Source organism: Heptranchias perlo, chromosome 13, assembly GCF_035084215.1.
Source record: "Heptranchias perlo isolate sHepPer1 chromosome 13, sHepPer1.hap1, whole genome shotgun sequence".
Lineage (NCBI taxonomy): Eukaryota > Metazoa > Chordata > Chondrichthyes > Hexanchiformes > Hexanchidae > Heptranchias > Heptranchias perlo.
This window is the reverse complement of record NC_090337.1, coordinates 24,241,062-24,266,163: the sequence shown is the minus strand read 5'-3', so window position 1 is coordinate 24,266,163 and position 25,102 is coordinate 24,241,062. Positions and strand designations below refer to the sequence as shown.

General features: G+C 39.1%; 1 protein-coding gene and 1 long non-coding RNA gene across 2 annotated transcripts in view; both read left to right on the top strand.

The window, feature by feature from the left end:
- The window catches only part of LOC137331107 (uncharacterized), a 35,220-nt gene extending 15,710 nt beyond the window's left edge, over positions 1 to 19,510 (top strand). The window contains exons 12-21 of the mRNA XM_067994712.1: positions 638 to 892; positions 1,877 to 2,152; positions 3,457 to 3,594; positions 7,598 to 7,720; positions 9,545 to 9,670; positions 11,773 to 11,883; positions 12,741 to 12,854; positions 14,539 to 14,649; positions 14,995 to 15,108; positions 19,455 to 19,510. Of these exons, the coding sequence (XP_067850813.1) occupies positions 638 to 892; positions 1,877 to 2,152; positions 3,457 to 3,594; positions 7,598 to 7,720; positions 9,545 to 9,670; positions 11,773 to 11,883; positions 12,741 to 12,854; positions 14,539 to 14,649; positions 14,995 to 15,108; positions 19,455 to 19,510 (1,424 nt within the window). The remainder of the gene's footprint in view (positions 1 to 637; positions 893 to 1,876; positions 2,153 to 3,456; positions 3,595 to 7,597; positions 7,721 to 9,544; positions 9,671 to 11,772; positions 11,884 to 12,740; positions 12,855 to 14,538; positions 14,650 to 14,994; positions 15,109 to 19,454) is intronic.
- A 275-nt stretch (positions 19,511 to 19,785) lies between these two features.
- LOC137331407 (uncharacterized) lies at positions 19,786 to 24,808 on the top strand. The gene is made up of 3 exons (XR_010965465.1): positions 19,786 to 19,841; positions 21,918 to 22,043; positions 24,687 to 24,808. It is a non-coding gene; the product is annotated as an uncharacterized lncRNA (long non-coding RNA).
- The last annotated feature ends 294 nt before the right edge of the window (positions 24,809 to 25,102 follow it).

The following is a 25,102-nucleotide window of genomic DNA, read 5'->3' as shown; positions in this document are numbered from 1 at the left end:
GCTTTGCCCATTTGCAGCTGGCAAACGCTTCCTCCCCAGCTGGCATCTAAGATGCGCTGATACTGGCCTGTGCACCCACCTGTTTTATATAAATGACCTGACCATGGAAACCCCAGCAGGGTGAAACTCGCATCTCATTTCTGTTCTGACATAGTTACCACTACAGAGCAGGATCTTGGATATTCGGCATCATAACATCTACTGAGTTCCTCTTGTCCACTAACTCCTTGAGAAAGCCTAATAGGTTTGGTAGATATAACCTGCCTGACAAAAAGCCATGCTGACTCTCTTTAATTTCTCTAGGTGCCCCATTATTCACTCCTTCAGAAGTCCCTCTAATATTTTATTAACTGCAAATGTCAGGCTCACTGATTATTACTTTGCAGTTTTCTTTATGCCCCTTTTTATAAACTGTTGTTATGTTTGTCCTTCTCCAGTCCTCGGCATCTATTACTGTTTCCAATGATCCCTAAAAATACCAGTCAGAACATAACCAATTTAATTCACCACTTTCTAAAGTACCTTAGTGTGCAGTCTTTCCGGGCTGGCTGTCTTGCCTTCTTTTTAGTGTTGTCAGTCCATGCATTTACGTCTTTATTCATAATTTCTATTTTTGTCTAATTACATTTTATTTTAGATCTTGGAACCATTTCAGCAGAAAACATCAGAAACAAGAGTTTTACTTTAAAATGGTGGGATCAGACCTTAAAATCGTGTGGAAGCTATAATATTGAGGCATCACATGGAGATGGATCTTTTCTTTGTACTTTCAACTTTAGTAAAAACACCTGTGATTTTGTTGATTTAAGTCCAGGTCAAACTTATACACTCAACGTTCACTTCATCAACAAAATCAACAAAAGTCTAACACGTACTTTGAATGTTACTACAGGTAAAGTTATAAAATAGGAGCTAATTTGTACTTACCAAATTGCTAATGCTTCCAGACTTAAGGTGTTCCTCTTAAGCCCCCTTTATCCTATATTTAAATGATTGGTGCATGAATAAATTACTAATGTTACTGCTGAACATCAGGGGACAGTTAAACACTGTTAGCTCAAGATTTACTAAAAACCTCAATTATATCTCAGCATGATAAACCGAATATTATCAATACACCATAAACTCAAGCTTAAAATGTTTTCTTTAATTCAATTTGTTCCATAATTCATTCAATTATAATGACAGGTGCGCGCTGAATACTTTCTGGCTCAATTTCAAAGTATCTGCTCCACCGCTGGAAGTGTGGTGGAGCAGGATTCCCAGCTACCCATGGCTATTAACATAGACTCCATCCCAAATCGCAAGTACTGGGTTGTTTCCATAATCGGTGCAGGCATCAAAGGTGTGTCAGCCAATCGTGCCAGATGAACTCAACTATTCTGATACTGGGTTCCTTAGGTCTGGGACGCAAAAAAAAAATTCCTCCAATTTTTCTTTTGTTCCCAAGGGTGCAACTTTTTAAATGTAATCAATTCTCTCTGGGGTCAAGTACCTTTCACTCCTGCATGATTGGAGACTTTACTAGACCCACAACAGTACTCATGCCAGCAGAATGAGTTGTTTTGGGCCTAGAGTCAATGCCTTCAAGTGAGGAGGGAAGAGAATTGGCAGAGAAATTTGATAAAGAAAAATAGATGAATAAAAGCATACAAATAAAAAATGAGATCTGAAAAAGCAAAACTCTTTTGGGTAAAGTGAAGAGCAAATATAGCAATCAGTGTTGTCTACATTTACAGAATTATGATTAAGTTGCATTTATTTTAACTTTGATTTTGTTTATCTGGTTAAATAATCATAAATCTAGTCTATCTAGTACAAATTATAATTACCATGCTGTTAGATATTAATTTGTGAACAATTTTGCTTAATGTAGTGCCAGCAATTGTAACGAATATCACATTCCCACCGACTGGAATCCGAAACACCTCTCTAATAGTTACGTGGGCAGCAGCAAAGGGACACCTGCTTTTATACAGAATCTGCTTGACATCACTGTTTAATGAGAAGCAGGAGCTTGTTGTACAATCAAACCAAAAGTTAACTGCTAAGTTTTCTAATTTACGACCTGGACGTAATTACACCATCACAGTGGAAACTATGACAAGAGGCAACTTGTCCAGTAAAGAAGTGACAATAAAGCAGAGTACAGGTAACTAATGGAGAATGACTACTGACCTTCATTTAAAATATAGGCTGGTGTGGTTCATTGTATGTGAAGGGATAATAAAGTAATAAAGGTTCTGTGGGGTAGTGGAATTACTTGGGTTGTTCTAGCAAACAGCAGCACAGACATCATGGGCTGAATGGCCTCCTTCTGTGCTGTAAACTTCTATGATTTATGACTTATGATGTCATAAGTCACAACTTGTTCCAAAGCTAATTATATCATCATAGCTTAATATTGTTATTAAGATAGTATCAGAATTGTTTCCCCCTTGGCTTAACTTTTATTTAAATGTCATAATTTAAGTTAGCTGTAGATTGGCTGATATTAATAATCAAATGTGACTTTAGAAAATTGTGCGTAACACTTTAAGTTATTTTGGGAACACATGCAAGAAATGTACTGATCAATGCTTATAGTTAGCATTGACTTCATAACTAGATTGACATATTGTAAATTAATTTCCAGATTCATTGAAATGATGTTATTTAACCAGGCTTGCAAGATAGCCACAATTCACAGTTCTAACTGTAAAAAGAAGAATGCTATAGTTGGTAAAGCCATAAACCTTACAGATTATGTTACCTAAAAAGGACCAGTTAAACCCCTAATTCCCTGTCAAAGAACCACCTAGAGATTTAACTATCCACATCTAGGGAATTATTAGATGCTTATATTTGGCTCGCTTGAGCTGTCTTGCAATAACTTTTACATTACATTAACCTTAACGCAACCAACCACCCTTCGGAGGACTAGTGTGTATTTTAAAATAAAATTTATTTTAAAAAATCCTTTCTGTGGAGCCAGGAGGAGCAGTATTGCTGTATTGCTCCCCCGATTCCACAATTGTTGTGATCGCGCCGCCCCCCACTTCAACCCCACTCCATGGACTTCACTTCGGGCCACTACCAGTGAGGCAAGCGGCCATCCTCAATTCACAAGCTAACTGTGGAGGCACAACAGGTACCAGCAGCTCGCGCAAAACACGTATGGTTGGGGCATGTGCTGCGCAGTGCCGAGTCTGTGCTCCAAAATGGGCCCAGAAGAATTTCCACTCCCAGCCGTTTATCCTGTGATTTGTGCAGCCAAGCAGGTACTGAAAGCTACATTTCAAACTGTGGGTTTTCAGTCACTGGAGCCTCGGGAAAGATCCCAGAGTCACAATAGTTATTTGTTACTATATAGACATTTTTAGTTAACCGTCTGGTAATAACGCAAATGGCAGTAATTAAACACTGCAGAAATGGAATTTTCATATAACTGATTCGTATGTATTGTTAAACTTTCAGATTTAGATGAATGTAGCAATGGAGAAAATCAATGTGAACAGACCTGCATTGAACGTAATAAATTTGAACACAGTCGAGGCTATGAATGCAATTGCAAAACTGGGTTTGAATTAAATTCAAACAATAAAAGTTGCACAGGTAAGAGTGAAGCTGCAACAGGTAATATTTTTCTCATATTAATCATCTGACACTTGTACCATACATCGGACAATGATGATTATTAACACCCCACTTATTACATCTCCTCACTGGTTTTTGCTATGATGCGACTACCTCAATCTTTAGACTTTGCGCTTTTGATTGGCCAATCGCAATCTTTTTTTTTGTTAATTTCCAACTCCTGAAAGGGATCCAAAAAAAATCAAACAGGTATTTAGATTTTTATATCAGTTTTTTTTCTAAGAGAATAAATAGATTAGGTTATTTGGGAAAAAAATAAAAAGATTAAAAATGGACATAATTTACCATGTTTGGTCACTCCTTGGTCTTACACTATGAAAATCTTGTCTGGTGGGCAAGGCTCCTCGCCAGCAGCATATCCTCAGAAAATCAGCTCTTCTATTTGCAATCCACTTCCTGAGGTCAGATTTTAAGCATCAGAAGTCCCGAGGCTGACCTTTGAGGCTGTCTGCTAGTCGTAACTACCCAATTCAAACTAGCATGACATTTGCTTTTTTTTGACAACTGCTACTTGTTTCCGAATGTCTCGCCAATTAGACCAAATTTAAAATTTCTTTCTTGACTCCACGAGCATCACATTATCCACAAATATCTTGAAAAGGGCTTCAACAAACACTTTCTGAAAGGCAAAGTATCTATCTCTAATTGATCCATTTATTTCAACATAAACATTGAGACTTTAGGTTAGAATTTAGGTTAGATTTCCCCAATCTGCCAACCTAACTTCGGCGAACAATTGATGGAAACCAAAGGTTTACGACATTTCATAGAATAGATCATAGAATCATTACAGCACAGAAGGAGGCCATTCGGCCCATCAAGCCCATGCCTGCTCTTTGTAAGAGCAATCAGGTTAGTCCCTTTCCCCCGCTCTTTCCCCATAGCCTTGCATATTTTTTCCCTTCAAGTATTTATCCAATTCCTTTTTGAAGGCCACGATTGAATCTGCTTCCACCACCCTTTCAGGCAGCGCATTCCAGATCATAACTACTCGCTGCATAAAAAAGTTTTTCCTCATGTCGCCATTGGTTCTTTCACCAATCACCTTAAATCTGTGTTCTCTGGTTCTCGACCCTTCCGCCAATAGGAACAGTTTCTCTTTATTTACTTTATCTAAACCCTTCATGATTTTGGACACGTCTATCAAATCTCCTCTCAACCTTCTCTGCTCTAAGGAGAACAACCCCAGCTTCTCCAGTCTATCCATGTAACTGGAATCATTCTAGCAAATCTTTTCTGCACCCTCTTGAAGGCCTTCACATCCTTCCTAAAGTGTGGTGCCCAGAATTGGACACAATACTCAAGTAGTGGCCGAACCAGTGTTTTAGACAGTTTCAACATAATTTCCTTGCTATTGTACTCTATGCCTCTATTTATAAAGCCCAGGATCCCGTATGCTTTTTCAACCACTTTCTCAACCTGTCCTGCCACCTTCAAAGATTTGTGCACAAATACCACCAGGTCTTTCTGCACCCCCCTTTAGAATTGTACCATTTAGTTTATATTGCCTCTCCTCATTCTTCCTGCCAAAATGTATCACTTCTCTGCATTAAATTTTGTCTGCCATGTGTCGTCCTATTCCACCAGCCTGTTTATGTCCTCTTGAAGTCTATTACTATTCCTCTCACTGTTTATTACACTTCCAAGTTTTGTGTCATCTGCAAATTTTGAAATTGTGCCCTGTACACCCAAGTCCAGTTTCGCCAGGTTGCCGCTGGTCTTCTGCTGAAGTTGCAGCAGAAATTCCAGGTGTTTATATTTAATCCCTCTGGCTACACAGGCGCCAAAATTCCTGTGGCGCCACTCTGCCGGCACAAATCCGAATTGCAAACTTGCCATTCCTATGTTTGTAGTTAGTTTCTTTCTATCAATGTAAAATAGCCTATCATTCTGATTCCTGACTGAACACAACCATTAAACATTTTGCAACTTGATGTAGTGTAATACAATGGCCTGGATTTTCCTCTGAGTGGCGACCGCTGCTCGGTAAACTTAAATTTGTCCATAGATTTTACTTGTTTTTTTTCAAGGCAAGTTCCTCTCTTCGGGCATTGAATCCAAAACGGCGCCCTCTACAGGGCAGCTGGGACCCTGTGTGAATGGGGCAAGCAACTGACTATCCCTTTAACCAATCAGATTAAAGCATCTAATGCGCAGCAAACCGTCAGAACCAGGAAGTGTAAGTTGGAATAGTGAATTCAATGTCAAATCAGGTACAGAAAACAAAATAAAGAGAGGATAAGAATTATTGAATTAAGAGAAAGATAAAAGAGATAGAAAGAAAAAGTAAAAAAAATGTTTTTTTAAACTACCCAACAACAATTAAAATCTGAAGGAATGAGTCTCCACGCTTGTAAAGTTAATGTTCAGTGCCAAAGTTGTTTGGCAGTCATTAACAATTACCACATCGTTAAAAGGGTGCTTAGACTTAAAGGCCTTGACGTACCTTTTTTAAGTGAGATTAATTCGTAGCCATCAGGTCAGCACGGGAACTTCACTCTGCTCCATTCATTTGAACTGGCGAGATGCTGTTCTCATGAGGTTTATGGAGGAGCAGGGCATCTGGTAGAGCAACTTCCGGATTTCCGCGTTTAACTGCGCCTGTGCGGTCGCCAGAAGTTGCTCCTCCATTTGCACTGAAATAACGGTGAGCGCTGTTAGGCTCGCTGTTGTTTTCGCAGCAAAATCCGGCCCATTAACTTCATCATTTCAATATACTATTTGTTTTAATATATAATTTTCAATATCACAATAACTTTAAAACGTCCTTACAGCTTAGAAATGACTTGGTGATATTAGTGTAAAAATATTTAATCCATCCATAGTACATTCCACAATGGAAATAAAAACCGGGAGAGAAGTCGAACGGGCTGCTGATTCGCTATCACCCATTTTACACTATCACACAAAGTCAAAATTATCCCCAATATCCATTCACTTTTTGTTGTTTTGTTTTTGACTGTTGTATTTAAGCATTAGAGGTTAGATTTTCTATGCCAGTAGAATTGGGGCATGTCTATGGCATGGTCCGTCTCCCACCACCACAATGATGCGCCCCCATCCCCAGTACCACAATGTAGGTTTGCTGGTAGCACTGTGAAGTGAGCTGGTCACCAAAATTTAAACCAAAAAATGTTTCCTTTTGGTTGGATTGGTATGCTGCCAGCATAAATTCAATAAATAATTTTAATTTTTTTGGAATCTGGTATCAAAGCCTACAGGCTTTTGGCCCATTTAAATTTTAAAGGCCCTAACATTGCCATAGCAACACTGAACGCCAGTGACGATCCTTGCACCCAGCATTGCTATGATGCAAATGGTGGAAAATGCATAGAATGATGTACTTGCCTCATTTCCAAATTAGAACAATACGATCACCCAAATATGAGCAGACACAATGCCCATTCCTCGATCACTTCCAGTAGGAAATCCCGGTGTTGGTGGGGTGGGGCGAGGTGAATTATAAGAACATAAGAACAAAGAACATTAGAAGTAGGAGCAGGAGTAGGCCATACAGCCCCTCGAGCCTGCTCCACCATTCACTAAGATCATGGCTGATCTTCGACTTCAACTCCACTTTCCCGCCCAATCCCCATATACCAAGGAGCTGATGTAATTCATGTGGAAAATCTAAGCTTCAGTGTTTAGGATATTAATTTACAAGAATTACTGAGCCTGATAATGTAAGGGTGTTAAATCAATAATCATTAAACAAAATATGTTTCAAAAATCATTGAAAAGTTAAGAAATTAGGTTGTTGCTGATCAACTTTAATACTAAAAAATAATCATTACACACATCAGTCGGGTGGAACAATTAGTGGCCACTCCGGAAGGTTTAGAAGTTTATCTATTTATATCCACATTATGATTGCATGCAGGGAAAAAAATATCATGAATGTAGAAGGTGAATAAATATGGATTGAACCTTTCAATAAGTTATTCTGATTCTGTCGTTACAGCTGTTGTCACTTGCACTCTAAGTTGTACAAATGGGAAATGTTTCATTGACACATCCTCCAATCAGCCAACATGCCTGTGTAATAAAGGATATATTTTGGATAAATCAGATACAGTCTGCATAGGTGGGGAATTATTAATAATAATTTTACTTATTTTAAATATATGATAATTATTTGGTGATACAAAACATGTATTCCTAGGTTTATATAATGTGATTAATTGTAGCATTGTGTGCATGAGCCTGAATAGCATCATCGGTGCAAGTCAGTGATCCTCTGGGCTTTGGGAAAGCCAGCAGTTTGGTGAATTATGTTGCCCTACTGCCTTTGACAGCCACTAACTGGGCTGTACTGATGCTACATGTTGTGAAGGAAATGTAATAGCTGACAATGCTTCCCTGCCAAACTTCAGCCTCTTTGTGCATCTCTCTGCTGTCATTACCTGGTAACCATGCTTGGTAAGGGAGACCCACTGTGTAACACAGGGCCAGGACTTCAATGCATGCCACAAATACCACCTAACACATGAGCAGCCCTTTCATGTTCTTATTGATACTCCTCTGCCAAATCTATTGCTAGTGAATGCAATCTGTATAATTTACAAAAACCTAGAAAGCAGAAAGAAAATTTGAACCAACTCACCTGTAGATGAAGACGCCAGCTTTCCTCATCACCTCTCCAGTAATGGCTATTCCATTTCTGCAAGATAAACAAATCACAGCAACAATGCATTACTGGTGAATTATGGATCTCTTCCCTTTGAAGCTTCCTCAATTTGAAGCTTTAATTGCCATATTGCACAAAATGAATACATCAGTGCTCACATTTCAAAGATTCCTTTCAGCAATTTTGTTTGTGTTGGAAATGTGATGTGCGTGTGCACTAAATCATGCTCTTGACTTTGCGGGCCAGTAACGCATAATTACAACTAGCAGGAAACTCTGTGCTTACGGCAATTTCTAGGTTTATGTGAACTTGCCAGTGTTAGCAGACTGTTCATCCATTGAGGGATCTTATAGCTGAGATGGACCCTGTCCTCACATAATGTCCGCACATACTTACCTTCTAGCAAGGGACATTCAGCAGTGATCAGGTGCTGCAAATAACTGGGATTAGGCAGACCAAATACAGGGGCTTATAGATAGATTGGTGGATTATTTAATGTGAACAAATGCAAGGTGATGAGACTGGAGTAAGGGAAGGCACAGTAGGAATATATAATGAATGATTGTGGGCTGCAGGAGGTAGTTGTTTAAACCCATAAAAATAATCTGGATCGCTGGTACTACAGGCTTCCCTCCTTCTGCAATCATGAGCCTTCTTCCCTGGACATACCATACTGCCAGCCAGATGGCCTCCAGGCTGCCCAATATTGCAACAGCCTGAATCTGGTGAGTTGCACCGGGATCACGGTTCTATTTAAATGAGACTCGGGCCTCAAAATGTCTCAGGTCTCTTTGCTGCTGGAACGGATCGGCTGCTGGCACTCTCCACCAGCCGGCCGCCCAAGAGTTAAAATTAATGCCAGCATGTGCAATGTCATTAAAGATCAACTAGCATTTAACATAAATCATGCAAATAAAGCATTCATTCATATTTTATCGAACAAAGGAAGAAAGTGGATACAGTGTGAAGTACAAAATAGCTGTGCTAATAAATAAATTTTATCTATCTCTAGCAAAATAAAAGTAGTGTTGATTGTGAATGTGAATGAATGGACTTTTCCTTTTGCTTAGTATTTAATATAAATTAGTGCAATGAGAAGGTTGTTTCTCTTTGCCTTTTCATTTCACTAATTTATTGAACATATATGTATGTATGAAAACTTACAAAGCGTATTGTCTATGAACTTCCAATATTTATCTGAATACAAATATCTTAAATGCAACATTACTCTATGCTGTCACCAGCTTTCAAACAGTACTGATTCTTTCTCTCTTTACACAGATATCAATGAATGTGAACCACAATTAAACAATTGTAATCAAACTTGTACAAATACTGTTGGAAGTTATCAATGTTCATGTCAGCCTGGTTACCTATTAGATCAAGGAGACAAAAAAAGTTGCAATGGTGAGTCTGAATTTCACTAAAATAAATAGAAAAGACAACTATCACATGGTAATTTATGAAAGATAATAAATTGTTTTGACATCAAAACTGAAGGATTCTTAGGAATCAGAATATAAGGTAGGATCATCTCCTTAGAGAATGATTGCTTAGGATAATGCCACGGTGCGTCGGTGGTGGAGGGAGTGGATGTTTAGTGTGGTAGATGGGGTGCCAATCATGCGGGCTGCTTTGTCCTGGATGATTTCGAGCTTCTTGAGTGTTGTTGGAGCTGCACTCATCCATGCAAGTGGAGAGTATTCCGTCGCACTCCTGACTTGTGCCTTGTAGATGGTGGAAAGGCTTTGGGGAGTCAGGAGGTGAGTCACTCACCGCAGAATACCCAGCCTCTGACCTGCTCTCATAGCCACAGTATTTATATGGCTGGTCCAGTTAAGTTTCTGGTCAATGGTGACCCCCAGGATGTTGATGGTGGGGGATTCGGCGATGGTAATGCCGTTGAATGTCAAGGGGAGGTGGTTGGACTCTCTCTTGTTGGAGATGGTCATTGCCTGGCACTTGCCTGGCGCAAATGTTGCATGCCACTTATCAGCCCAAGCCTGGATCTTGAGCAGATCTTGCTGCATGCAGGCACGGACTGCTTCATTATCTGAGGGGTTGCGAATGGAACTGAACGCTGTGTAATCATCAGCAAACAGCCCCACTTCTGACCTTATGATGGACAGAAGGTCATTGATGAGGTAGCTGAAGATGATTGGGCCTAGGACACTGCCCTGAGGAACTCCTGCAGCAGTATCCTGGGACTGAGATGATTGGCCTCCAACAACCACTACCATCTTCCTTTGTGCTGGGTATGACTCCAGCCACTGGAGAGTTTTCCCCCTGATTCCCATTGACTTCAATTTTACTAGGGCTCCTTGATGCCACAATCGGTCAAATGCTGCCTTGATGTCAAGGGCAGTCACTCTCACTTCACCTCTGGAATTCAACTCTTTTGTCCATGTTTGGACCAAGGTTGTAATGAGATCTGGAGCTGAGTGGTCCTGGCGGAACCCAAACTGAGCATCGGTGAGCAGCTTATTGGTGATTAAGTGCCACTTGATAGCACTGTCAACGACACCTTCCATCACTTTGCTGATGATTGAGAGTAGACTGATGGGGTGGTAATTGGCCAGATTGGATTTGTCCTTTTTGTGGACAGGACATACCTGGGCAATTTTCCACTTTGTCAGGTAGATGCTAGTGTTGTAGCTGTACTGGAACAGTTTGGCTAGAGGCGCAGCTAGTTCTGGAGCACAAGTCTTCAGCACTACAGCCGGGGTGTTGTTAGGGCCCATAGCCTTTGCTATATCCAATGAACTCAGCCGTTTCTTGATATCACATGGAGTGAATCGAATTGGCTGAAGACCGGCTTCTGTGATGGTGGGGATCTCGGGACGAAGCCTTTCACGTGTTACACTTATTCCGCAGGCAAAGTCATGTATCAGACAATGGTGGCTTGTAACCACATCATCAAAATAAGCCCAAAAATCACATTCTGTAAAAATAAAATAGAAATACTTTATCATATTTTGTTACTTCCTACTTTATACAAAAAGGTAAATTGAAATGACCCACATTATGGCAATTCTGATACAAATAAACTTTTGATGCAGCAAAACTAGAGTTCGCATTTAGTATAATCAGTCCGGCTGTAAGCTAGACTAGATTTGCCCAACCTTAACTATTGTGTATGTAATAGGATTATTTTATAGTTCCTTTTCCAATAAAGATACCTTAAATATAGCACATGATACATACTTTAATTGAATGGATAGCATCAGAACATATACAACGAAGTGCCTACTAACATTGTTAATGTCTAGAAAGGATTGGTATAATTTATGGGAAAATTTATGAATTTCATCATGAGTTTTGATGGGGATCTCAGAGACAGTCCATAATAGAACTTAACCCTCAACCACAGCATGATGTGTGACAGGGTTTTTTGCTGATTTGTATTTTGAAACATTATAATAAAGTGTTATTTTGGCTCAGTTATTTATGTAATCTCAAACAAATGTATTGAATATTCTTATTTAAAGTAAGCTTTTTGTTTGTTTTAGATATTGATCAGTGTGAAAGCTCTCCCTGTGTTAACGGAAGATGTATTAATGCTAATACTGATTACGAATGTAATTGTCAAACTGGCTGGAAAGGAAGACGGTGTGATGAAGGTTAGTTTATGCACAGAAGAAGTTAACAGGAATAAAGTGAAATAAAGAAATTTAGTTTGTCAAGCCCTTACTTTCAGCATTTCCATGTATGATTTCCCCAATTATATTATCTACCTTCTTTATTTAACCTCTCACAAAGGAGTTGAATAATCATGTATAAACCTTCCAAGAAACTAAAAACTTAAGATATCAAGCAGAAGCTCCAAGACATCAGTGTAACATTACAACCTACATCTATCTATCCAATAGCACAGTTTCACAAAGTTTTTGATCAGGTTGTTTTTATTTATCCTTATTGTTTAAAGTTCATGACAGCACCAAAAAATATAGATTATGCAAAATATGTCTTATGTACTATACAATAAAATTGTGACTCGGCAGGTTTATCCAGCGAGTATTTCGGCTTTACAGGAACATTACACCTTTGATCCCCAGTCTGTGTTAAGTAAACTCATTTTAGTCAGAGTGGTGGTAAAGTTGCAATAAATAATTTCAGTATCTCTTGCAAAAGCAAAGATGTCCAGAGTTCCAGCTCCTGGCCATTATCCAGCAACATCTGCTGGGAGTAAGATAGTACACTTTTGTAGTTGTCAATTGAGGACAAGATCAGGCTCGACTCTTGATGCTGTGCCTTCCCTGCCTCCCGGAGTCAAGTAGCTTGCCAACATTGTCAAGCACCACACATAAATAATGGCCATATGAGCTTTGTACTGGAGTGACTGATGCACATATCATAGCACTGAGTTTAAGTAATAAGGAGCAGGGAGAAAATAGGAGTTGAAAATTAGCAAGAAAAATAAATAAAATTGTCTTTATATTTGTCACTGTACTGAAATATGCTGTGATATTTCTCCCAGATATCAATGAGTGTTTATCAAATCCATGCAACCGGAAAGGTTCCTGCATCAACACGCAGGGTTCCTTCCACTGCAAATGTGCAACTGGTTGGACTGGGAAAACATGTTCAGAAGGTAAGATATTCCATTAAAGAGACAGTACATCAACTACAGATTTTCACATGTGTTCAGTGCCTCAGAATGTGTTTTTGGTAATAAGAATTTTTCTAAAACATTTTGAAATAGCATCAAAGATAAGTTTCCACATTTAATAATCGTATGGAATGTGAAAGCTCGGGATGTTCTTTTGTTATGATATTTGTGGAAGAAAATTACAAATTAATGCATCATAATTATACAAGATATCAATCATTAACATTGCCTAACTCAGCACAAAATGTTAGCTTCCCGATCAGACTGCCAGTCCACAATAATTCACTGGTGTATTATTAGCATCCACCCAACATGCTAATCCTGCCTGATTTTGTGGGCTCACTTTCATTTAAATAATGTGGGCAAGTTTCCAGTCCACATTGCACCTGGCATTATAAGCCATTCAAAAAGGGTGATGGGTAAAATTCAAAGGTTGTGGCCACTTTAATGGCCCGGAAATTGCGCTGAGCGGCGAACGAACCGTGCCCGTCGCTTGTCTTCTGGGCGCCAACTTGCTTCAATGATGAGCTGCAAAAAGTCCATCGTTCTTTCCTGGGCTTCTGTCAGCTGCGAAAGCAGGGAAAGGATCTCTCTCTCCCCTCAACCAATCAACTTGAAGCATCCTTGACAAGTCGCACTGTCAGAACCAGGAAGTGAAAGCTACAACAGTGAATTCAAATGTAAAATCAGTTAGAGAAAGCAAAATAAAGAGAGAGTAAGATTAAAAGACTGAGATAAAAGAGACAGAAAGATAAAGTAAAAATATAAAAATTTTAAATTTAAATTCTTTTTTAAATGTCCATCAACAATTAATATCAGGAGGAATGAGACTCCATATTTTTAAAAGTTAATTTTCAGTGGCAGAGAGGTTATTTGGCCATCATTAATACTTACCATGCCGTTAAAAGTTAGTTTACACCTGATATAACTCAGCCTACCTTTTTTCTGGAGAGATTAGTTAGTTTCCAGCAGGACAGGAGAGCAAGTTTGCGCTGGTCCATTCGTTCCAGCCAGCAAGATCTCTTTATCGTGAAACTTTCAGAGAAGCAGGGCATCAGGTAGAGCAATTTCTGGATTTCCGCGTTTGACTGTGCAGGTGTGCTCTCCAGAACTTGCTCTTCCATTTTCCCAGAAATAAAGGTGAGCCCTGTTCAGCTCGCCATTATTTTACAAGCAATTTCCGGGCCAAGAGAAGTGGCTGTTCATGTGGGGACAAAAATGTTAATAGCTTTTGCAAATGCTTCTAATATCTACTCCCCCCTCTCCAGATCGCTCCCTTTTCCTCCCGATTGCTTCCCCTTTTTTTATATATATATATATATATATATATATCCAGGTCTAACACATAAACATGGCCATATTAGATTCTTTGTTTTACATCTGATATTTTCATTCAATTTTAAAAATTAAATTTCCACTTGATTAATATTTTTGGCATGTTAAAATTAACATGAAATTTATTGTCATTTATTATTTGAGTTTGAGTTTCAGGTATGATGCGTTGTTCACGTAAAAAAGTAGATAGGTATTTTAATTTACATAACGTGTAAAAGTATTATTATACTGTTGAGTCAATTTATAACCATCATATGCAATGCAGATTTTTATCTTTTTTAAATAGTGATGCACTCACTAAATGGGCACTAATTGTGACTCTTGTTTTCAGATGCGAATGAATGTTCCTCTAATCCCTGTATGAATGGAACATGTATAAATACACGAGGAAGTTACAAATGCCAATGTTACAGGGGCTTCACGGGACAACACTGTGAAACTGGTATGCAGTACATTCTGAATTCTGTTCTGTTTTTATGAAGGTTAAAAGAAGTGCTTTAAAGAGCCATGATCCAGTGCACTGCCACATTACAAACATACTCAGAGTTTGAACTATTGTACACCAAGTATTTGGGAACAGTGTGAGTCACAGTTAAAGCAAATGATCTGTACCTGGGATGTACATACAAACAGATGAATCTATTTAAAGATTTGAACAGCTTATAATCACGTTCCTTTTACAGTTCTTAATGTTACTGTCTTTTTATATAGAAACAGAAAATTCTGAATTTATTTTAATGAAGTGAATATTTTCATATTTTAAATGTTGTTTTGTTTACCTTATCAGATATTGATGACTGTTCCAGCAAACCATGTAGAAATAGAGCTACCTGCATGGATTTGATAAATGCCTTTGCCTGTGTCTGTTCACCTGGATATACTGGCCCACTATGTCAAAAAGGTGGGTTATATATTGAATTACAGTATAGTGGACTAGACAAGCAGTTCATCATATTGTGAGAGAAGGATAATATTTCATTATACCATTTGATCAAGGGTTTCATAAAATAACTTCTTCCTGACTACAGCTGTTGTTTTTATTTGACCTTAGCATCACTCTATTGGCCTTCTCCACCCTCAATGCTTAATATTTCCTGTTGTCTTTTCTGTCTCTTGAAGGATCTCCACCCCAGTGGCAACATAAGTTTGCATTAACCCATTCCAGGAATTCACTTAAGTTATAATGTACCAAATCTTATTTCTGCAATGCTGATTATTGTTCTACATAATAATGTAATTATTGGACCTCAGGCCTACTCTGTGCTCCATGTTAGGGAGGAAATTGCGGGTCCTCTAGCAGAGATATTTGAATCATCGACAGCTACAGGTGAGGTGCCTGAAGATTGGAGGGTAGCAAATGTTGTGCCTGTGTTTAAGAAGGGCGGCAGGGAAAAGCCTGGGAACTACAGACCGGTGAGCCTGACATCTGTAGTGGGTAAGTTGTTAGAGGGTATTCTGAGAGACAGGATCTACAGGCATTTGGAGAGGCAGGGACTGATTAGGAACAGTCAGCATGGTTTTGTGAGTGGAAAATCATGTCTCACGAATTTGATTGAGTTTTTTGAAGGGGTAACCAAGAAGATAGATGAGGGCTGTGCAGTAGACGTGGTCTACATGGACTTTAGCAAAGCCTTTGACAAGGTACCGCATGGTAGGTTGTTACATAAGGTTAAATCTCATGGGATCCAAGGTGAGGTAGCCAATTGGATACAAAATTGGCTTGACGACAGAAGACAGAGGGTGGTTGTTGAGGGTTGTTTTTCAAACTGGAGGCCTGTGACCAGCGGTGTGCCTCAGGGATCGGTGCTGGGTCCACTGTTATTTGTTATTTATATTAATGATTTGGATGAGAATTTAGGAGGCATGGTTAGTAAGTTTGCAGATGACACCAAGATTGGTGGCATTGTGGACAGTGAAGAAGGTTATCTAGGATTGCAACGGGATCTTGATAAATTGGGCCAGTGGGCCGATGAATGGCAGATGGAGTTTAATTTAGATAAATGTGAGGTGATGCATTTTGGTAGATCGAATCGGGCCAGGACCTACTCCGTTCATGGTAGGGCGTTGGGGAGAGTTATAGAACAAAGAGATCTAGGAGTACAGGTTCATAGCTCCTTGAAAGTGGAGTCACAGGTGGATAGGGTGGTGAAGAAGGCATTCGGCATGCTTGGTTTCATTGGTCAGAACATTGAATACAGGAGTTGGGATGTCTTGTTGAAGTTGTACAAGATATTAGTAAGGCCACACTTGGAATACTGTGTACAGTTCTGGTCACCCTATTATAGAAAGGATATTATTAAACTAGAAAGAGTGCAGAAAAGATTTACTAGGATGCTACCGGGACTTGATGGTTTGACTTAAAGGGAGAGGTTGGATAGACTGAGACTTTTTTCCCTGGAGAGTAGGAGGTTTAGGGGTGAACTTATAGAAGTCTATAAAATAATGAGGGACATAGATAAGGTAGATAGTCAAAATCTTTTCCCAAAGGTAGGGGAGTCTATAACGAGGGGGCATAGATTTAAGGTGAGAGGGGAGAGATACAAAAGGGTCCAGAGGGGCAATTTTTTCACTCAAAGGGTGGTGAGTGTCTGGAACGAGCTGCCAGAGGCAGTAGTAGAAGCGGGTACAATTTTGTCTTTTAAAAAGCATTTGGACAGTTACATGGGTAAGATGGGTATAGAGGGATATGGGCCAAGTGCAAGCAATTGGGACTAGCTTAGTGGTATAAACTGGGCGACATGGACATGTTGGGCCGAAGGGCCTGTTTCCATGTTGTAAACTTCTATGATTCTATGATTCTATGTACAGAGCACTGGGCAATGGCAACAGAAAGCATGTAGCATGCAGGAGCCTGCACAACAACAGAGGCTTAACAGCACCAAATCCCATGTATATTAGTGAGCATCCAATTAGTGCTGCCTGAGCAATGCCAATTTCCAGGGGGCACTGAAGAAGAGGCCTGCTTAAAAACTTTAAAAGTGGAGTCCTTGGTTGCCCTCTCCTTATAGGGCTATCCTAAGTGCCTCCCCGTCGCCCCTGAACAGCAATAGGGCTTTTGTGCCCACCGAAGGAAAAAAAAAAGTGATAGCACTGTAAGGGCAGCTAGCAGCCCTTCACCAGCTGCTGATGATGCCTGACATTCAGGTCCGCAAACCTTGCTGCTCCACACATGTCAAACACTTTAAAATATGATGCGAGATCAGCTCATTTGGAGGCAGGCATAGTTAGCACTTATAGAGCAGTGGTCCTGGCAGCTCTACTGAGCAAACTGAAAGAATGTAGTGGATGAATAATGGGCTATTGATTAGTAGGTGCACTTAGACTGAAGCTAATTCAGGCATTTCCTGTAAGTTTTATAAATATCAAGGGAAGAGGAGCGAAAGATGTGTTCCTGTGGTGTTTTCCTCCCAGAATTATGTATTCTGAATCCAATCAACCAGTTAATGGTACAAGCTTAAAGTTGTTGCACAACTTTAAAATAGACTGAGGTTGCCCATTATAAATAGTCTCAAATGTGTCAACACTCTGCACAGACAATGAATTAATTTAAAGTGTAGTGACCAGCCATTTTAAAATTTGTTCTTGGGATGTGGGCAGTTCTGACAAGGCCACATTTTATTGTCCTTCCCAGTTGCCATGAGAAAGTAGTGATAGGCCCTCTTCTTGAACCACTGCAGTCCTCGTGGTGTTCTCATCCAAAAGGAGAGCACCTCCCTCAGTACACAGTGGAGTTTTCTCCCAGCATAGATTGTATTCAAGCCATGACTCGATCTCACAACCTCCTAACTCTGAGGCAAGAGTGCTGCTAACATAAGGCAGTTGGTATTCAGTTTAGTTGCTGTTTTATACACTTTAATCTTTTCTCCATCTTTTTGTAATCGTTACAACTTAAGTCGAGAATTAGTTTCTTTGTACCTTGTCATTCTTCTGATCTAGCATAGATGGCTAAAGGTCTCCAGTACTATCAACAATACCTGGGAAACAAAGTTGTTAACTGTCCTGAATAAGAATTTTGAAACATTACTATTATCAACAATATATTTAATATTGTAAGTTTTGCTTATCTTGGGACCAAAAACTAGAAAATTTTAGTTAAAAACCGAAAGAAACAATAAGGTAGAAACTAGAAACGTCTTTTCAGCACATTCAATTTGTTTTGTCATCCTGCACTTTCCTAAAATAAAAGCAAAATACTGCAGATGCTGTAAATCTGAAATAAAAACAGAAAATGCTGGAAACGCTCAGCAGGTCGGGGAGCATCTGTCGAGAGAGAAACAGAGTTAACATTTCAGGTCGATGACCTTTCATCAGAACTGGAAGATGCTCAAGATGAACAGCTTGTAAGCAAATACAGAGTCAGGGAAAGGAGGAGGGGACAAGGAAAGAACAAACAGGAAAGATCTGTGATAGGGTGGAGGGCAGGAGTGATTAAATTACAAAGGAATGATGGTGCAAGGCAAAAGGAGGTGATAATGTGACAAACGTGGAAACAAAAGATGGGTCCAGAGGAGATGTAAATGGTTACACAATGTCCAAGAGAAAATGGGAGCAGTGGTTAAGATCTAGAGAAGAATTTCAAGTAAACTTCTCAAGCATTGGTATACCAGTCACTGAAAAAAACGAGTTTGCTGGCAAGTTAATCGTAACAAATCCTTTGTTGTATTACAACAGTCTGATTAATAAATGGGAAAAAAGCTGATTTTCAGGGGATGAGAATGGAATTAGAGAAAATAAACTGGAAATATTTACTGATAAACAAAGGAATAGAACAGCAATGTGAAACATTTAAAATGGTGATCAATAGAGTCCAAGAGAAATACATCCCATTAAAAAGCAAGAACAAATTAGCCAGTAATGATACACCATAGATGAATAAAGAAATAAGGACAAAATTGAAACTAAACAAAAAGGCATACATTAAGTACATAGACAATAAAGGAGATGATGACTAAAAGAAATATGAAAAGTTTAGGAAAGAAGTTAAAAAAAAACAATTAGGAAAGCAAAGAGAAACTACGAAAGTAAATTATCAAGGAATATAAAAAGAATAGGTTATACCTATCAGGAAAGAATTAGCAGGCTGGGGATCTTTTCTGTAGAAAAGAGACGACTGAGAGGTGATCTGATAGAATTCTTTAAGATTATGAAAGGGTTTGATCGGGAAGATGCAACGACGATGTTTCCATTGCGTGGGAGACCAGAACTAGGGACCATAAATATAACATAGTCACTAATAAATCCATTCAGGAATTCAGGAGAAACTTCTTTACCCAGAAAATGGAACTCGCTACCAGAAGGAATAGTTAAGTTGACTTGCATAGATGCATTTTAGGGGAACCAAATAAACAGATGAGGGAGAAAGGGATAGAAGGATACGCTGTTTGGGTTGGATGAAGTAGGGAGGGAGGAGGATGGTGTGCAGCATAAACAACTAAAGGGACTTTTTGGGCTGAATGGCCTTTTTCTGTGTTGTACGTTCTATGTAATTCTATGATTAACTTTTCCTTTGTTTAAATACAGTAATTAATAACTGTGCCAGCAAGCCATGCCAAAATAATGGGTTCTGTCACAACCGCATTAACAACTACAGTTGTATATGTCCTGTCACCTGGGAAGGCAAAGACTGCAATATTGGTACAGTATGAAAATAATTTTACTTTATTCTTATATCATTTAATACTATAAGCAAACAAATAAAACCATGGAAGGCAAAGAAACAAAAAAAAGTGAGAATTATATTAAAGCAAATCAGTAAATGGTTGATGTGTATTTTTACCATGTATGACAATTGTTTTTGCTATTTATAAACAATCAAACAGCACATTTTTAAAATTATAATTTGCACTCCCAATCATTATTTAACGATTAAGCATAAGGAAGTTATGCTAAACCTTTGTAAACACTGGTTAGACCTCAGCTGGAGTATTGTGTTCAATTCTGGGCAACACACATTAGGAAGGATGTTAGAGAGGGTTTAGAAGAAATTTACTAGAATGGTACCAGGCATGAGGGTCTTCAGTTATGTGGGCAGACTGGAGAAGTTGGGGTTGTTCTCCTTATAAAAGAGAAGGATAAGGGGAGATTTGATAGAGGTGTTCAAAATCACGAACGGTTTTTGTCAGAGTAAATAAGGAGAAACTGTTTCCAGTGGCAGAAAGGCCAGTAACCAGAGGGCACAGATTTGAGGTGAGCAGCAAAAGAACCAGAGGCAAAATGAGGGAACATTTTTTTTTATACAGCGAGTTGTAATGATCTGGAATGCACTGCCTGAAAGGGTGCTGGAAGCAGATTCAATAGTACCTTTCAAAAGGGAATTGAACAAATACTTGAAGGGAAAAAATTTACAGGGCTGTAGGGAAAGAGCAGAGGAATGGGACTAATTGGATAGCTCTTTCAAAGAACCAGCACAGGCACGGTGGGCTGAATGGCCTCCTCCTGTGCTGTGCTACTATGATACTATGAAATAACTGTACAGAAATAGAACTTGTTCAGGAGTCATGTGTTAAGCTGACAATTAGCGTTCTAACACATTGGCTTGGCAGTTCCTTGGTTCATACTCCACTAGGGTAAGTGCAGCGGAGCAGAACCCCTGCTCACTCTCACTCAAGGCCAGTGACCCCGTCCCAAGTCCCATGAGCAAGGTCATTTGCATAGCTGGGCTGTGATGCTAGAGTGCATCAATGACAGTCACCCCAGCGCGAGCCAATCCGCTCTTCGAAGGCGGAGTGGAGCCTTCCTGAGGCCCAAATTGGCCGAGATAAAAAAATAATTCAAATTCTTCAGCTCACACTGGAGCCACTCCAACTAGAGCAGGTAATCAATCCTCTCCAGGATCAATTAGCTTATTCTAATGAACGTTTGGAGCCTTCAGAAGGCCTCAAAGGAATCTCATTCCAGGTTCAAGTGGTACAAGTTCTGCTGAGGCTTTTCAAGGGCGTAAAGGGGGGAATTTCCCGGGGAAGCTTGGGAATCCTGACATGCCCCCTTGTGTAGGGGAGGCAGGTGGAAGATCCGCCTATAGTCTCCCATCCAGAATTTAAAGGTTCGGTCTAAATGGGGCAGAATCCTGGTGGATCTGGGTTCCCAGCCATATTCTGGGCCCCCCCTTCCCCCAAACTGGGCATAAATGAGACTTGTGTCTTCTCTACCCCAATGGGACCATTGTATCAGAGAGTTTTATAAAGAAGGTTTAGTGGCCAGGATTTTGAATGGGTGAGTTCCTAAATCCAATTCTATCATTTGGGGCAGGGTAGAGGCCAGGGGGAGAATGCATTTATTCCACACACAGACAAAGGGAAGGGAATGGTAGATTAAAGTATTTGTCACTCATGCCTCTGTTAGGCACCTACCCCTACCATTCTACAACAAAAAATAATGCACAGCATGAATAGATCTGAAGGAAATAGAGAATTGGTACTTTGAGAAAGAGTTTCTTTTCAATGCTTCTATCCAAAAAGCTTCTTATCACGTTTGCTAACAAATTTGATTGCTTTGACATATTGCTCGCTCTCATATAAGCTAACAGTTGTTACCCTCGATCTATCTATGTGTGCCTTATATGAATAGTTGCAATAAAGAACAAGTATTTTTAGAACATTGCTTTTTTGTTGCTTGTTGCTAATTAATAGAGAGATAGATTAAACAGACAGTTAAATCAAGGTATTTTATTTTAACATTTTTAAATTTCTGAAACTTTTCTTTCCGATTCAGATGTGAATGAATGTTCCCGTGGTAATCACAACTGTGACCGGCGTGCTGGAATATGTAATAATACCATGGGATCCCACATATGCTCCTGTGAAAAAGGGTATCAAGGTGATGGCGTCACTTGCAAAGGTACAATTTCATTATAAAATTAATGCGATCAATATAGCAATGCACTGTATTCACAATTCGGTACAGTGATTTCAGATCTTTGTGCATACATTGTAATAACTTTACATAAAAAAACATACAAGCAATTTATTACATTTTAATAGTAATCCTTGGTATTGATCATTTGAATCATGAATTATGAAAGTTGTATATCCTAAAAAAAACTCTAAAAATAGACGGCAATAATAGAACAAGAAAATAAAAGTCCTGATTAAAATAGTTCAGTTAATTTTCATGTACTAATCTTTATTAATTATTTTTAAAATTGGATGTGTCTTGAAACCATCTGCTATTATTTTACTGGTTCAATAACATTCCTGTATTAATCCTAGAGTGAAATATGACTTCCTTTTTATTGGTATATATTTATAAAAGATTATCCTCAATGTAACAATTGAATTTAAAAATACTGGCAATAGAATGATTATTCACCAAACATATACTAATAATTAGGTAAGTAATTAAAAAACTGACCCATCTTTGACTCTAAATATGGTGAATGTAAACATGTGTTTTCAAGGTTCAAATCACATTATTGTGTTTAATCACTATTTCTCACAATTAATCTTTACTGAGCTGTTCAGGTTGAAACAGCTACCAAAATTACAAATATATTGAAATTCACCAGACATTGAGCCCTAAACATAATATAATTGTACATACATATTAATTATCTACATAGTAGATTGAGTAATCGATAGGGATGAATCTCCATTGTGTTTTATGCCCACATGCAGTACAGGATAAAAGTCTAAGACCAAGAAAGGACTCAATAAATATGAATTCACCCAGAGACTTCCCTCCCCCCTCCCCCTTCATACAATGCCAGAAACCATTTCCTTGGGTTCCCCCCAGTGGCCTCCTGCTGCACTTGCCCATTCCCGTCCACCATTGACACTGACAACAGTTTCAAGTCAGACCTAACTTATTTAAATGAAGCCCGGGAGTTAAAATGACCAGTGCCTCACCTCAGCTAGCCAGGGAGAGTCTGCCCTGCCAGCTCCACACTTGCCCCTCACCCCCAATTAAAATTACAGCACATTTGGTTAATTGGCCCATCATGCCTGTGCTGGTGCCAGCTCTTCAGCTGGAGCTTGCTGGGTCTTGTGCTCCAGTGGGGCCTATTTTAGGAGCATAAATTTCAGGAGATTTGAGTGCTGACCCACGATGGAGAATTGCATTTTGTCCTTGCTGTGATTGACTTTTCTACCTGCCTCTGCTTCACATGAGATTAGGTGATCCTGAAATAATTGCAGCCTTTTAAATAACATGTAAATAGGGGTCGAATGGTGCGACCCCTGCCTGCGACCAGCTTCCCTACACTTCTATTGCTGACAGGTCAGGAGTGAGGTCTGTCTGTAAAAAGAGGGTGCAGGTTTCCTGCAGTGTAGTTCTGGGGCAAGTGTATGGCAGTTGTCCAGAGAGTATTAGCAGAGCATTTTGCTGATTTTACTGTAAAAGATTTTTGCTTTCTGGTTGGAGGTGAGCAACTTTCAATCCTGAATCTATCCTGTGGGAGAGGTTTGCAGTTGCAGAGCACAGTGGAGGTACCTTTTGGAATTCCACTGTAACCTAGCTTATTTGGGGAAGGAAGAGAAGGAGGAGGAACAAGTTTTGGATGCCAGCGAGGTTATGCATCACTTGAGAACCCATGTTACCTATATCCAGGGATTGTCAGACCAGTAGAACATTTTTAGACCTTACTGAGGCGAAGTGCTTTCAAAGGTTTTGTTTTAACTGGGAGGTGATAAGGAAGCTTTGTGCCCTGGAGGGACAACCTCATGCCACAATCCATGGCAAGAGCAGCTATCCCTGTGCATTGAACGTCTTTGGATAGGGGTCATTCCAGGTTGTCACATTCCAATTTTTAGAGCCTTTCTTCATCATAACTGTAACTTCTCATTTCTGGTATCATTCCAGTGATTCTTTGCCCTAATCTTTCCATGGCTCTAATATCTTCCCTATCTAGAAGTGCCCAGTACTGCATGCAATACTCCAACTGTGGTCTTAAAATCTGGCATAAATCCAATATCATTTCTTTGCTTTTATATTCAATTCCCTATGTATAAAACCCAAAATCCCATTTGCCTTTTTAGGGTATTTTTACCTGCATAGTTGTGTTTAAAAATCTATACAGTCTATCCCTAGTCCTCTCTGCTTGCCCCACTGTTAAGAATCTTACCATTTAGATTGTGGTTCCATTGATGTTTTCCCCAAAATGTATCACTTTGCATTCCATATTCTTCTAACCTGTCTATGCCAAAGAATTCAAATACAAAAGGGATGAAAGTTAAAAGTTAGGAGTAAGAACGGAAGTCAAGTGAAACTTTTCTGCACAAAGATTTGTGGAATAAAGTACCAGGAAAAGATTATTAAATAGCAGTTGCAAAACGCTCATTCTCGTAATCCCCTTCGAACACTGCTCTTTATTTCTTTATTAAGTGGCCTCCTCTTCGTTTCTCTACCTAGCAGTTACCAGTTAAGGCTGCCAACAATTAAAAATGTTAGCATAAAATGAGGGTTTACTGTTCAATGTGATTTTGTAACAATTACTTAACTGCATTTGATTTTAAATGACAGATGTGCTAATGTTTTTTAATATAGAGAAACGGCTGTTTAACTATGGAGGTGAATTTGGAGATATAAAACTCCACAGAAGAACACGTGACTTTAACTCTCCAATCATCAACATCCCACTTGGCTTTCCCTTTGATGATGCATTTTACTACAGATTATACGTATGTTTAAGATTTTTATTTTTAACTGTTAACTTTACAGTAAAACCTGCTTTAGCACTCACTGGCATAAGCCTTTCCAGGATGTTTATTTAAACCGTACTCAGTGAACATATTCTGCAATTTCAATGAAAATCAAATTTAATTATGAAACAGTTTGAAAAATTAATTTCACAGCATAATTACTATTTTCCCTTTTAATACATGGGTTTAACGATGTTAACCATATTTAAAATGTGGAGGATCAAGTTTACCCAGTGATCCATTTAATACGTGCACTGATTT